The sequence below is a fragment of the Mercenaria mercenaria genome, chromosome 3 (genome assembly GCF_021730395.1).
Source record: "Mercenaria mercenaria strain notata chromosome 3, MADL_Memer_1, whole genome shotgun sequence".
Lineage (NCBI taxonomy): Eukaryota > Metazoa > Mollusca > Bivalvia > Venerida > Veneridae > Mercenaria > Mercenaria mercenaria.
The window spans coordinates 70,771,950-70,788,397 of NC_069363.1; the positions used below are offsets into that span (position 1 = coordinate 70,771,950).

Below are 16,448 nucleotides of genomic sequence, written 5' to 3' on the forward strand. Positions count from 1 at the left end.
TTTGACCTAGTGACCTAGTTTTTGACCCGAGATGACCCATTTTCGAACTCGGCTTAGATTTCATCAAGGTTATCATTCTGACCAATATTCATGAAGATCAATTGAAAAATACCACCTGTATCGCATACACAAGGTTTTTCTTTGATTTGACCTAGTGACCTAGTTTTTGACCCGAGATGACCCATTTTCGAACTTGGCCTAGATTTCATCAAGTTTATCATTCTGACCAATATTCATGAAGATTAAATAAAAAATACAGTCTCTATCGCATACACAAGGTTTTTCTTTGATTTGACCTAGTGACCTAGTTTTTGACCCGAGATGACCCACTTTCGAACTCGGCCTAGATTTCATCAAGGTTATCATTCTAACCAATATTCATGAAGATTAATTGAAAAATACAGCCTCTATCGCATACACAAGCTAAATGTTGACAGACGACGGACGACAGACGACAGACGACGGACGCCGGACGCCGGACATCGAGCGATCAGAAAAACTCACCTGAGCATTGCTCAGGTGAGCTAACAAGACAAACATTCTGACCAAAATTCATGAAGATAGGGTCATAAATGTGGCCTCTATACTAGGGTATTAACAAGCTTTTCCTTTGATCTGACCTGGTGACTTAGTTTTTGACCCTACATGACCCAGTTTCTAACTTGGCCTAGAGATCATCAAGATAAACATTCTGTGCAAGTTTGTAACAAATCAAAGCACTATGAAACTGTATGGCTGAAAGGGCCAAAATAGAAATTTTTGCACCTTTCAGGGGCAGTAATTCTAGAACCCATGATGGCATCTAGCCTGTTTTCAGAAGGAAACGAGATCTCATTGTGACTTAAGTTGTGTGTAAGTATGCTAAAAATAGAAAGTAAAATGTAACTTCTATTGAGTTCACAAGGTAAAAATTAACGAATATTGGCTCTTTTAGGGGTCAACCAGGGGCAGCAACTTGGATCTGACAGATTTATCAGGGAATCAAAGATCTATTGTTGTTCAAGATATTTTGCAAGTTTGTATCAAATCAAAGCACTATGAAACTGTATGGCTGAAAGGGCCAAAATAGAAGTTTTTGCACCTTTCAGGGGTAGTAATTCTAGAACCCATGATGGCATCTAGCCTGTTTTCAAAAGGAACCAAGATCTCATTGTGACTTAAGTTGTGTGTAAGTATGCTTAAAATAGAATGTAAAATGTCACTTCTATTGTGTTCACAAAGTAAAAATAAACGAATATTGGCTCTTTTAGGGGTCAACCAGGGGCTGCAACTTGGATCTGACAGATTCATCAGGGAATCAAAGATCTATTGTTGTTCAAGATATTTTGCAAGTTTGTATCAAATCAAACCATAAATGAAGTCTCTATATGGCTGCAAAAGGCAAAGTAGCAAATTTTGGGCCTTTAAGGGGCCATAAAGAAAAGGAAAGGAAAGATACTATGCCAATACAAGTTGTGAGCAAGTTTGATTAAAACTGATCGCAAAATGTGGCCTCTATCATGTTCACAAGAAATTGTGAAAGGACGACAGACGACAGATGAAGGGCGATCACAAAAGCTCACCTTGTCACTATGTGACAGGTGAGCAAAAATCCTTCAATGCAATTAAAAGTAATGGAGCAGAAACAAATGTTTACTTGACCTTGATGCGACAAGCATAGATAATGCGTTGACAGATTGTCTCATCATTGGGAATATATGTGTAGCATTAAGATAATCCATTAATGCATATAAAAGTTATGGAGTAGAAACAATTTTTATTTGACTTTCAATAGGGGCCTTGACCTTTGATCTACAAGCATAAGTCATGTACATGCATTATCTACATATTGCCCTCTATTTACATACCAAGTTTAATGAACCTAGCTTGAATATTTTTTGAGTAATTGCAGGATCCAGATTTGCTGATGGACGGAGGGCATTCCTATAGTCCTCTCTGGTGTTTCACCGGTAGAAGACTAATAAAACATATAAAATGACTGAAAAAAAACCTGAATACATTAAAGTACAGAATTCTCAAAGCACTGGTACCACATCCAAATAATGTATGGAACAAATTAAGTCAATATTTTGCCCATGATTGGAGGTATAAAATATGAGCTAGTATGTGTGTGCTAATCATTTAGGAAAATTTGTCTTTTGAGCAGTTTGTAATAAACATGATTATTTGTCAAGAAATCATCAACATTTTTTATGCAAAGCTAAATTATTGTAGGAATGATAGATGTGTTAATTCACGAAAATTATAAATAATAAATCTATATTTATATATATATATATATCTTCCTAATGCAACTTTTCCCCTAAATGATCAGTAGAACAATGCATTGTAAATACATACTTTTATCATCTTGGGTGTGCCTTTACTTGAAGTTCATGATATGAACTGCATTGGTTTTAAATTCAAGAACAATTGTCTATAATATCTCTTCTAAATCTTATTGAAGTTCTCAATCTAAGAACAATTTTAGTTTTCTGAGGTAATACAATACTGGTTCTCTTGTCAGAAATTGTAAACGGAAAACTAAAGTAAAATCACAACCTTATTGGTGAGACATATTTTTAAAAAAAAAAAGATATTTAATAATAAAGATTTCAATAAAATAATTCAGCTTGCAAAAAGTCAATGTAACTCAAAGACAAACTGTTTAACAACAGAACACAAATGGCCAAAAGCAATATTGATGAAATAAAGTCAATAAATTCAGACCAGTGGTTTTGTACCAGTATACCTGGTAACATATTGATGTCACTCCCTTAAAGGAATGGTAATCACTGAATAGGTCATAACTCATCAACTTGCACTGTATATGAAATTCCAGATGAAGTTTTCTCCATAGTGATGCATTTCCTTCAGTTTGGACCAGATCCTTTGAAAACTGCAAGAGGATAATTCTAAATAAGCATTTCATTCTTATCAGACAATAAACAGCATTTTATAAAATTTCAAAGAGTAAAACTTCCTATATTGGGTATGGTACATATGTGTGCATGGTTTGCTTCATAATGATGTTTTTCTGTAAGTTCTCTTGAAAATAGTATTAAGAATATCTGTACAAGCTTTCCATCTAATCAAATTAAACAAGAGCTCGTACAACACGAAATGCCCCCCTTGATGCATTGAGTAACTGCACAAGGATAAAAAATTATTGGTCACTGTGCACTGGACATTTGACATATTGACCTGAAATCAATAATTATGGGTCATTTGTAAACCAGTCATATTTAGTGACCTCCGTATCAAAAGCAATCAAAGTTATGCTCGAAATATAAATATATGATGGGCAAATGTTACCTTGCTGTGACCTTGTCCTTTGACCTACCACCCCACCTTCTCATCACCACCTACCTACATCCCAAGTTTGAAGTGAATACCTTCAATGGTTAACAAATTACGCTCCGGACACTAAATATGAACGACAGATTTGACCGTTGAGCTGAATTCGTGGCCTTGACCGTAAACCTACAGACAAGGTTAAGTCCATACCATGCATGGTTATTTAGTTATGCTCCGGAAACAAAATATGATGAACAGTTTTGACCTTTTAGCTCAATTTGAAACCTTGACCTTTGACTTACAGAGCCAGTTCAAGCACTCTGCTCATCGTCTCATCACCATCTACCTACATGCCAAGTTTAAAGTCAATACCTTTAATGGTCATAAAGTTACATTCCAGACATGAATAATGACGGACGGACAGACGCATGTGCAATCACATATGTCCCATTTTTCCAAATAAGCAAGACAAAGATATGGTTCTTCCATCTGCACTTCTTCTTAATGCCGTTTGTTATTGTGTAAAGTCTTAACTAATTCCCTTCGTTTTGGAGTTTTGTTCCATGGAAAGACATGGTCAGTAACCATAATCATACCCACTTCACCCTTCAGCCATATCTTCAAGGAATGGTAAAGACACACATCCTGACCTGGTTTCATGCACATAAGGTAGAAAAAGTGACTTCTAGGGTGTTCTAAAGGGTTTTATAAAATTTGACCAAAAACAGATGTAGTCAAGATTTGACACCAGATGATCCAGTTTCAAACATGGCCTCTATTTCCAAATAACAAAATTTAATATCCTGCCATGTTTCATTTCCATCAGATGGAAAATGTTGCCTTGTGAGCCACAATAACCCTGTCCTACAAACTGTCAATCTGACCTAGCTACAGAAAACCCAGTTTTGAACTTGAACTAGAATTCATCAAGTCAAACATTCGTAGCAAAATTCATATAAATCAGATAAAAAATGTTGGTATGTTAACTAGAATGTTAACATTTTATCAAGTGACCTAGGTTTTGAACCCTAACGACCCGACTCCAATCTTGACCTATATTTGAAAATGGCAAATTTTATAAGATTGAGGTATGAAATGAGGCCTTTAGAATATTAACAAAGTTTTTTATATAACTTGACCTGGTGGTTTACTTTTTAACCAAAGATAACCTAATTTCAAGACCTCAAGTGAACTAAAACAAAGTATAACTTCACTAGTTTCCTATCATTAAAGTTCCTTGTCAAATATGATTACACTTTACTAGTTTAAAACAATGCTGTTAGAATTACTTTTATAACAACAAAATACAAATAATTTCAAACCTTGTTAATACTAAATTTGCCCATTTCCCACCTTGCAAGTTGCTCAAGAATGGAAACTAGGCCACATTTAAAAAAGTCTTTGTTTGCTGTCTCCCAACCCTACCTTTTAAAGCTGGGTAGGTAGGTAGGCAATTTTGTTTTGTTTTGTTTTGGTGGGGGATTATACTTTTACCAGTAGATATATGATCATTTATTTAATATAGAATATTTCTTTTGTAAAAATAAGATAAATCTTTATATGTCGTATAAAAGCAGGAAATTAAATAATACAATTTAAACTTTCTAACTTATTATTTTGCTTACTTGAAATATATGCGACACTTTTCATATCACACCTTAAAAAAAATTTGACCACCATTGTCCAATAAAAACTTCTGGGGTGCAGCATTTTAAGTGGGTATGTAGGGAGACAGCAAACAAACATATTTTTAATTTTGGCCCTATGGACAATATACTAGTGCACTTTCTAGGTGAACAATGAAAAATATAACTAATCACCTTCATTCTTCAAGCCAGTGAAAATTTGTTCCTATCATTTTGTACAATTTCCTGTTGTGTGGAGCAAAAAATCTCCTTAGTTTCCTTTGAACTGTTGTATCGACATCAGGATGCTGTCTTCCTTTGCTATCAGCTAAGCATTTTTGTACATCATCAGTTTTTATGCAATAAAATCCCTTTGTCTTGTTGAAATAGAAATTGCTTGGCTTTATCTTGTGTTCAACTTGTAAAAACTCTTCAACTTCATACATAACTCCAGCTGGATTGTCAACAAGGTCCTGACTCTCTATGATGAATATCTGGTCTAAAGAAAAGAACTCGAGCCAGTGAGATAGATGTTTATGATAAATAGATCTTTTCACAGCCTTATAACTCCTATTTATGTTACCTTTCGAGTCTAGAACATGTTCCTCAAATGAGGCAACAGGCTTATTTTTGGATTTCTTCCCTTCTGCTATTTGTACATAATCAGAAAGGGTTCGCTCTGCAGGATCTCTAAACAGTAACAATAATTTGATTGTTTTATTCATACGATATATTCTTTCTGGCACTTCTTCTTCAGTGAAGTATGCTGGTGTCTTCTCCACTGTGATTTGGTCTCGGTATGAGAAAGGCATCTGTTTCCTGTATGACTCCAGTGACTGATGATAAAAGTCATCATCATCAAAAAAATGCATTTCTGGACCTTTCACAACTATATCTGGATGTATATTTAGATATGTCAACAACGCACGCGTTCCTGCTTTACGGGCTCCAATGATAATACACTGAGGTAGTCGTTTCTTCATATGATGAAATTTCACATGTTCTGATTTCAACTGGCCAAAATCTGACAGGTTGTTTTGTATCACTGTATTACACACTGCATTGTTTAAACAATGCCCCTTATGCAGACATGATATTGCTACCATGCCTACAGACAACAAAACAATAAACAACACACCAATTACTTTCAATCTTGATATCTTTGGAAAAGCAAACTTCCCTTTCTTTATATGAGATGTGTCAGAGGAATCTGTTGGAAGAGGTGAGTATCTGATGTGAGAAGCCATGGTGTGAACTTGTTCGTACATAACAATTTTTATCATTCACCATCCCAGAAAAGTTACAATACCTGAAAAAAATACAAGAGTTATTTATTTCTAATAAATGTTTCCTCTGAATACTTGCTAGGGGACATCTGGAGAATTACTTTAAAATGCCCACATTTTACACTATTGTAAATTTAAAACAGCATGGTAATACACAACATTGATTGACATTAGTCAATTCTTTGTATAATATCCACATTCAAACTAAAAGGTGCAAAAAAAAAGAAGAAAACTGTGTATCTTATTGAATTAAACTACATAGAGACCGTACTATAGCTCTTCGCATACTTTGATTTTTCAAACTAAAGTGATTTTTACAAGTGCACCGGTTACGATAAAAATATAAACAACGGACTCTGTCTATGAAACTTTGAAATGAATGAATGACAGTCGATCTTAGTCATAATACTGATTGACAGTGAATGCTAATGACTCCATGTGTTGCAGAAAGGTATTTAGTTTGTAACTGTAATTTCCCATCAATTGAAATCCTGTCAAAACTGGTAAAATAATTACTTATATTTGGACAAAACTCACCGTCTTTGCCGTTCGACAGCTGCAAAAAGGGCAAATATAAAAGATTCTGTGTAAGCAATATTTCACTGGTACTACCAGTTAGTAAGTTCATACTCTAAATAAAACGTCAGAGAAATTTGGGCAGATTTGTACGATTATGACGTTGGCAGCATTAGATTATATTTTTCTTTACACAAAAATTGCCGTTAGGTAACAAAGCGAATATGCCGATAATCCGGAGTTCACCGATTATTGTTCCAGTTCAGTGTAATCCAGCAATTTAACTGCATATCTATTAGCTACTGCTGTTATAGGGAAGTGGTAGAGTGTCTGCTTTAGGTGTGAGAGGTCCTGGGTTCGAGTCCCAGTTAGAGCTTAACTATTTAGATTCTGCTAAAGCATAGTTTTGCTGTTAATAGACTGTTCCAGATGTTCTGACATTTTAGCACACAGTATCATGATCATTATTTAGCAATCCAGATCAAAGTTGAATGTTAAATCAAATGCACCCAATTAGAAAATATTGACTATATTATGTCCCTTTGATGTTTATGCTCTCCATGTTCAAGAAGAGTTACATTTCCTTGATCACAAAATTTTCGTTAACATGAAAATATTAAATGCTCATAACTCCACACTTCTGGTTAAAATAGTGTCTATATTTCTGTTTTTGAGAAATATATGGACATCTGTCTTGATTTCAAAGCTTTTTAACTTCAAACCTATGATTTGAAAATATTAGGTACTATCTCTAAACTACATTGATGCGAATTTTTCCAAATTTTGAAAGTATACAAGTATTTTGTATCAAATTCAACATTTTAAAGAAAATACTAAAATCATAGGCCTGGTGTCCATATTTAAACAGCCAATTTTCAAGTAGTGCTGAAATACAAACATATATTTTAGTAAAATTTTTGTGGACTGAAATCATGAAAATATGGACATGTCTATTTTATCAAACTTTTTGAATAAATAAAATGATCCAGGAAATACATGTTTTTTTTATCATGACAGGTAAAAGTTGAAAAATACATGTTTTTTAAAGTGACTGATATGCTTTCATGGTACGTCTATTTATATTTTATTTGATTTGTTTTTGTATACAATGTGTTAGTCTGATAACAGGTAAAATTATAGCAAAAAACTCTATTGATCGCTGATTTTGTCCAGAAATTGTACATTGTCCGCGTCAAAAGTACATATTTTCTTGCTTGAAGAATGATCTACATGTAAATTCCACCATTTCATGGATAAAGAATTAATACTAGTTTGGTAAAATAAAATAAAATTATTGCTAAAATCTCCAATTTGTTTATAACCATCAATGAAAGAAGATTCGGTGTGATTTCCTGACTGTACGAGTGTTTGCGACTTACGTAAAAAAGACTGTATGCCTGTTTACAACTGACTTATTTATAAAATATTGGCGTTTCCTATGTTCCTGTAGTATTTCTTCATAATTACAGGGTTCCCACACTTTCACCTCTATGAAATTTAAGGACTTTTCCAGGACCTTGTTGCCATTTTCAAGGACCTCTGTATGACAAATAGGGTTGTACATTCCCGTCAATTTTTCTAGGTTCAGTGTGAAAATATAAGAACAAGAGGGCCATGAATGATGGCCCGATACTGCTTAAAAGTTTCTACTTAATAAATACAGGCTCTGCAAATTTTCTTCTTAATTTTTTTTTTAATATTTCATTTTGTTTCCTTATACTGTCCTCAAGCAAGCTTTTGTTTCTCAAGGAAACTATGAATTAATTACTTGTCTAGCATGCTGTGAAGACTTAATCAACTCCTTCATAATAACTACACCGCTGGTGCCACCTACATGATTTATATAATCTTTGATACACTTCTAGCAATTAAACTATTTTCAGTCAAGTTGATGTTTGATCGTGTCACTAATCAAGATTTTCACAATTATTCTAAAAAAAAATCGAATTTCACAGGGCTTCTTAAAAATCGACAGAAAATTTGACCGAAAGCATAGAATTAGTTTAAATATTCAAGCATAGCTACCTATATAGGTTGATCAACTACAAAAAACATTGGTATTTTTGAAAAAGGAAATTGAAATGACATCCGTGTCCGCCATTTTGAATCATGAATTACTTCCCTTAGCAAAATGGGATAATTCCCGGTATTTTCCCGTACCTTTGCCGTACACTCGCCAAATTCCCCGGAATTTCACGGCTGGGAGTCAATTTTTGAAATTCACGGACTTTTCCCGTTTTCCCGGATAGCGTGGGAACCCTGTAATTATAACCCACAAACGAAGTTTGAAGGAGGGTGGTATATAGGAGTCACCATGCGGTCAGTCTGTTCGGTCTGTTTGTAATTGTGTCCTCATAAATTTGGTCGTGCAATTACTTGAATACTATTACACCTACCTCTCTCAAAGTTTATATACAAACATCGGCAATATGTAGTTAATGCCTGTCTTATTCTTTTCCTTTTCTCTTTAATGTGACACTTAAATGTAAAACAGGGTCTGTTTTTCGTGTCCGTGCCATAACTTCTTTATGCACTAAGGGATTCTGAAATAACTTGGCACAAATGTTCACCATCATGAGACGATGTGTCGCGCACAAGACTACACTTTCTAGAATTTCAACCCATTGAAACCGATATATCATCGCAAACTACAAATAACAAGTGAATGAAGTATTGCCATGCAATACAAAGTCCCCTACTGGAAGGCACCTAATTTTCTCTACTGCAGTATAACATAATGAACTGATATCTGTCAATAATGTATAAACAATATTGTACTATATATACAATATGTTATAATAAAACACTTCGATTAAAATTTGTATATATAAAAACCTATAGTTGTTTTCATATAGCAGTTTTTTTGACAATTATCAAAAAGGTCTCATATAAGTTATTGATAAAAAAAAAGAGTAAAAACAAGAGCTGTCTCCATAGGATGACACATGCCCCCAATGGCACTTTGAATGAATAGTTTTGGCTGATGTTAAGGTTTAGGACCTTTGACCTACGGACCTGGGTTTTGCGCGCAACACGTCTTCTTACTGTGGTACACATTCATGCCCAATAATTTTAAAATCCATGCATGAATGACAAAGATATGGACCAGACACGCCCATCAATGCACTATCATGAAATATGACCTTTAACGTCTAAGTGTGACCTTGACCTTTGAGCTACAGACCTGGGTCTTGCGCGTGACACGTCATCTTACTGTGGTACACATTCATGCCAAGTTATTTGAAAATCCATCCATGGAAGACAAAGATATGGACCGGACACGAATGCACTATCATGAAAAATGACCTTTAACATCTAAGTGTGACCTTGACCTTTGAGCTACGGACCTGGGTCTTGCGCGCAACACGTTGTCTTACTGTGGTACACATTCATGCCAAGTTATTTGAAAATCCATCCATGGATGACAAAGATATGGACCGGACACGAATGCACTATCATGAAAAATGACCTTTTAAGTCTAAGTGTGACCTTGACCTTTGAGCTACGGACCTGGGTCTTGCGCACGACACGTCGTCTTACTGTGGTTCACATTCATGCCAAGTTATTTGAAAATCCATCCATCGATGTCAAAGATATGGACCGGACACGAAAATTGCGGACAGACTGACAGACCGACAGATGGTTCAAAAACTATATGCCTCCCTTCGGGGGCATAAAAAAAAAAAAAATTCTAGATAAGTCCACATAAAACTCTTTACCAGGTAGAGATACAAAATACACCTAAAAATTGGATGTAACATGCATGTTGTACCACAGAAAACTGGTCTCGATTTTTTCCTACGGCCTGTAATAAATAAGTTACAATATAAGCTATTTATAGTAAAACAAAGGGACATAATTCTAAAAACAAGGGTGCCTCATGGTGATGAACATTTGTGCCAAGTTACATCAAAATCCCTCCATGCATGAAGAAGAAATGCTCCAACAGTCATTCTTGTATTTGACCTTTTGCCTCTATGTGTGACCTTAGACCTAGGGACGCGGTTCTTGCGCACAACAATTCGTCTCATGGTAGTGAACATTTATGCCAAGTACATCAAAATGTTCCAGACAAAGTCATTCTTGTATCTGAACTTTGGCTTCTATGTGTGACCTTGACCTTCAACCTAGGGACCAGGTTCTTGCACATGACACTCCGTCTCATAGTGGTGAACTTTTGTGCCAAGTAATATTCAAATCCTGTTTTGCATGACAAAGTTATACACCGGACAGGAAAAATGTCCTATTGACCTTTGATCTCCAAGTGTGACCTTGACCTTTAAGCTAAGGTTCTGGGTGCTGCGCATGACACATCGTCTAATCATGGGGAACATTTATGCCAAGTAATATTAAAATCCCTTGATGGATGACAGAGTTCTGGACCGGACAGGAAAAAAAAACCTATTGACATTTGACCTCCAATTGTGACCTTGACCTTTGAGCTACCGTACATTCCCGCTTATAAGACGCACTCGCTTATAAGACGCATCCCAACATTGGACATGCAATCTGGGGTCTTTTCCACTAACCCTCGTATAAGATGCGGTCATTTTTTGATATCAACAATGTCAACTAGAAAATGCTTTTGTAAAAAAGCGCATGTCTCCCCCAATGCAAAGTCCTATAGGCAAGAGGTTAATAGGGGTCAGGAGCGAAAGTCAAAGAGACACTGATGGTTGGCTGCAATAGGGATCATCTACTTGGCATGTCCAGTCATCCCGCTAAATTTCAACACTCTTGGCCTAGTGGTTCTCAAGTCACTGTTCAGGCTCCTGTGACCTTGACCTTTGACCAAGTGACCTCAAAATAAGTAGGGGTCATCTACTCTGCATGAGCAATCATGCTATTAAGTTTCAACATTCTGGGTCAAGTGGTTCTCAAGTTATTTCCAAAAAATGATTTTACATGAACAGGCCACTGTGACCTACATGAACAGGCCACTGTGACCTTGACCTTTAATAGACTGACCCCAAAATCAATAGGGGTCATCTACTCTGCATGTTCAACCATCCTATTAAGTTTCAACATTCTGGGTCAAGTGGTTCTCTAGTTATTGATCGGAAATGGTTTTCAATGTTCAGGCCCCTGTGACCTTGACCTTTCACAGAGTGACCCCAAAATTGTTAAGGGTCATCTACTCTGCATGAGCAATCATCCTATTAAGTTTCAACATTCTGGGTCAAGTGGTTCTCAAGTTACTGACCGGAAATGGTTTTCAATGTTCAGGCCCCTGTGACCTTGACCTTTAATGGAGTGACCCCAAAATCGATAGGGGTCATCTACTTTGCATGTACAATCATCCTATGAAGTTTCAACATTCTGGGTCAAGTGGTTCTCTAGTTATTGATCGGAAATGGTTTTCCATGTTCAGGCCCCTGTGACCTTGACCTTTGATGGAGTGACCCCAAAATCAATAGGGGTCATCTACTCTTCATGATCAATCATCCTATGAAGTTTCAACATTCTGGGTCAAGTGGTTCTCTAGTTATTGCTCGGAAATGAAGTGTGACGTACGGACGGACGGACGGAAGGACAGATGGACGGACGGACGGACGGACGGATGGACAGGGCAAAAACAATATGTCTCCTTGGGGAGACATAAATATTTGTAGAAATGCATTATTTTTCGAACATGATGTGTTTTGGGAAAAATAAAATGGTAAAATTGCCGATTTTTTTTGCAAAAAAAATGCAAACTTCATTTATTAAATTTTAAAATATATAATCAGCTTATATACAATTATTTTTCTGTGATAAACACATTGAAATGAATTAGAAACGGAGAACTTACGTCTACAAAACAGCCGATATTTTGACGATATTTGCAGATGTTGCACAATGAAATGAAATAAATATTTTTTTAAATATTTTTATTTATAATAAAATGCATATGAATAACCAAGATACGGCGAAAATACGTCTAGAAAAAATTGGCGTTATTCACCAAGATTATTCAAAACTTTGCAGTCTTGTTTAATTAAACATAAATCCTTTTTTGTATGTAATAAAATACATTTTAGCTCCTAGGAAACGGCGAAATTACGTGTACAAATCAGCCGAAATTTTGACAATATTTGCCGATGTTACTCAACGAAATAAAATAAAGTATTTTAAAATGTATTTTAATGTATGATAAATTACATTTAAATAACGTATATTCGGTGAAAGTACGTCAGAAAAGATTATTCAAGAGTTTGCAAGACCTGTTTTATAAAACGTAAAACTTAACAGAATGTTTTAAAATCCTATTTTATACGTAATACAAGAAACGCGGCAATGCCACGAAACCAGGTTTTCAACACTTTTCATAAGAATAAACAAGAGTGCCAGAATGTCACAATATACGCCCGTCACAGCAAATTTCTTTACTCTAGCACCTGTATTTGCAGATGTAATTTTAATTTTGTGGTTGTTTAGTAATCATTGTAATTCTTTTGTTTTTCTAAGTCCATAAAAAAAATCCTTACCAGGTAGAGATACCTTAAAATATGCCTAAAATTAGAAAGTAACAACTATGTTGTACCACAGAAAAGTGGTCTTGGTTTTTCCCTACGGTCAATTATAAAAAAGTTACAATATAAGTTATTTATAGTAACAACTAAGGGAAGTTAATCTTAAAATACAAAAAAAAAAAAAAATACAAAAAATTTTTTTTCAAGTCCACACAGAAATCCTTACCAGGTAGAGATTGGTCAAAATACACCTCAAAATTGGATGTAACATGCATGTTGTACTACAGAATAGTGGTCTTGATTTTTCCCTACGTCTAGTAATGAAAAAGTTACAATATAAGCTATTTATAGTAACAACAAAGGGAAGTAATTCTAAAGAAGGGAACTTCGTCTCATGATGGTGTATAATTGTGCCAAGTTACATCAAAATCCCTCTATGCATGAAGAAGATATGCTCCGGACAAAGTTTTCATTCTTGTATCCTTTGACCTCTAAGTGTGACCTTGACCTTAGACCTAGGGACCTGGTTCTTGTGCATGACACTCCGTCTCATGATGGTGAACAATTGTGCCAACTTTCATCAAAATCCCTCCATGCATGTAGAAGATATGCTAACCCTAACCTAACCCTAACCCTATTTTTAGTAACAATGACCTTGACCTTGATCCCAGAAACCCCAAAATCAATCCCAGCCTTTGTCTTGATATAAGCTTCATACATACCAAGTTTTATTCAAATATCTTTACCGAAACAAAAGTTATTGACCGGAAACCCTTTTTCTATTTTAAGTAACAGTGACCTTGACCTTGACCCCAGAAACCCCAAAATCAATCCCAGCCTTTGTCTTGATATAAGCTACATACAAACCAAGTTTTATTCAAATATCTTTACCGAAACAAAAGTTATTGACCGGAAACACCGCCGTCACCGCCCGCCCGCCCGCCCGACATCTACCCCAATCTAATAACTCAGGTTTTCGTCGAAAACCTGGTTAAAAATACTAGGAAACGGCGAAATTACGTCTACAAATCGGCCGAAATAATATCGGCGACTTTATTGCTGGGCTTTCAAATATGACACGTGTCAATCAATCATAGATTGACATCTGCCAGTCAAATACAGGTATGCCCACTTCGATATATTACCCAATCGTGTTCGAGTTTCGAGTAGCTAGCCATCTCTACATGACCGTCATTTAGCAAGAAGATTAGTCCAAAATTATGCAAAATAATTTCCGTTCGCCATTCTTTGAAGATGCCGAAGTTTGACATCAATCAGTGTCAATCACAAAGCTGTTTATTTGCGGATCTGAAGCATCAAATATTTCATAACGAGTATGTTTTAACACCCTAAAACAGTTCTCTGTAATTGGCGCCAATTAACTTTTAATTGTCTTCTGTTTGCGGGCTGTGAAATATTTCTATGTTCCATTACAATTTACAAGTTAATTTAAAGCCAATACATTATGGTGTTTTAAAAGGAAAAATAATACATTTGTAAAAAAAAAATACTTTTTTGAATCGTAAAATAAATTAGTATCGATTTTTATAGCGGGCCGAAATACGGTACGTGCAGTTAAAGATTTTATCACAGCTATGTAAATGGTGGCCGAAAAACGAAAGTAGTGGTTTGCAGTGACAGAAATAAAGATGTACTGAGCTGTAATTTGAAGATTTTTTAAGATTTTCTTTTAATTTTCGTGTAGAACGCGCTTATAAGACGGGTCCCACACTTTGGCCCAGAAATATGACTCCTAAAAATGCGTCTTTTAAGCGGTTATGTAAGGTAGGTGTCCGGGTTTTGCGCACGACACGTCGTCTCATCATGGGAAACATTTGTGCCAAGTAATATTAAAATATCTTCATGGATGGCAGAGTTATGGACCGGACAGGAAAAAAGCCCTGTTGATCTTTGACCTCAAATTGTGACCTTGACATTTGAGCCAGGGGTCCGGGATTTCTGCATGACACATCGTCTCATCATGGGGAACATTTGTGCCAAGTGATATTAAAATCCCTTAATGAATGACAGAGTTATGGACCGGACACAAAACAGACCCTGTTCATGCCATGTTAACACTTGACTGCCAAGTGTGACCTTGACCTTTGAGCTAGGGGTCTGAAAGTTGTGCATGACACATCATCCTATTATGAGGTACATTTGTGCCAAGTAATATTAAAATCCCTTCAAGGATGGCAGAGTTATGGACCGGACAGGAAAAAAGCCCTGTTGACATTTGACCTCCAATTGTGACCTTGACCTTTAAGCTAGGGGTCTGGGTTTTGCGCACGACACGTCGTCTCATTATAGGGAACATTTGTGCCAAGTAATATTAACCCTTAGCCTGCTAGCAGCAGATGATTATGCCTTTGCGACCAGTGCAGACCAAGATCAGCCTGCACATCCGTGCAGTCTGATCATGGTCTGCACTGTTCGTTATTCAGTCAGTAAATTTGCAGCAAACACCCCTTCAAATAATAAATGGTATTGCCCAAACTGAATGATGGACCAGTCCATTTTAGAAATTTAGCAGGCTAAGGGTTACAAGAGATCACAGAGTGATCTTGGCGCCCACCAATGTGCCATTTTAGAGTGTTCCAAATTTCAAGACTTATTGACTAGCTCAAGGTCAAATTTCATTTCCGTACACAACACAAATCTATGCATGTGGTCCAAATTTGAAGCCTGTACCTTCAAAAATGTGAAAGTAGGTCACTAGGTCAATGTCAAGGTCAAAGTTTGTTTCGGTATACAAAACTATGCATGTGGTCCTAAATTTGAAGCCTGTAGCTACAGAAATGTGAAAGTAGGTCACTAGGTCAATCTTAAGGTCAAAGTTCATTTCAGTACATAAAACTATGCAAGTGGTCCAAATTTGAAGGCTGTAGTTTGAGAAATGTAAAAGTAGGTCACTAGGTCAAAATCCAGGTCAAATTTTACTTCGGAATACAAAACTATGCATGTGGTCAAAATTTGAAGCCTGTACCTTCAAAAATGTGAAAGTAGGTCACTAGGTCAATGTAAAGGTCAAAGTTTGTTTCAGTACACAAAACTATGCATGTGGTCCAAATTTGAAGGCTGTAGCTTGAGAAATGTAAAAGAAGGTCACTAGGTCAAAATCAAGGTCAAATTTTATTTCGGAATACAAAACTATGCATGTGGTCCAAATTTGAAGCCTGTACCTTATAAATTTGAAAGTAGGTCACTAGGTCAATGTAAAGGTCAAAGGTCATTTCAGTAAACAAAACTATGCAAGTGGTCCAAATTTGAAGGCTGTAGCTTGAGAAATGTAA

The 16,448-nt window shown here is 35.9% G+C and overlaps 1 protein-coding gene across 1 annotated transcript in view; it reads right to left on the reverse strand.

Annotated features, from left to right (window-relative positions):
- Nucleotides 1–2,258: 2,258 nt before the first annotated feature.
- The window catches only part of LOC123524445 (heparan sulfate glucosamine 3-O-sulfotransferase 1-like), a 70,428-nt gene continuing 56,238 nt past the window's right edge, over nucleotides 2,259–16,448 (reverse strand). The window contains exons 3-4 of the mRNA XM_045302650.2: nucleotides 5,097–6,210; nucleotides 2,259–2,878 (exon numbers count right to left, since the gene is read on the reverse strand). Of these exons, the coding sequence (XP_045158585.1) occupies nucleotides 5,099–6,184 (1,086 nt within the window). The 5' untranslated portion in view covers nucleotides 6,185–6,210 and the 3' untranslated portion in view covers nucleotides 2,259–2,878; nucleotides 5,097–5,098. The remainder of the gene's footprint in view (nucleotides 2,879–5,096; nucleotides 6,211–16,448) is intronic.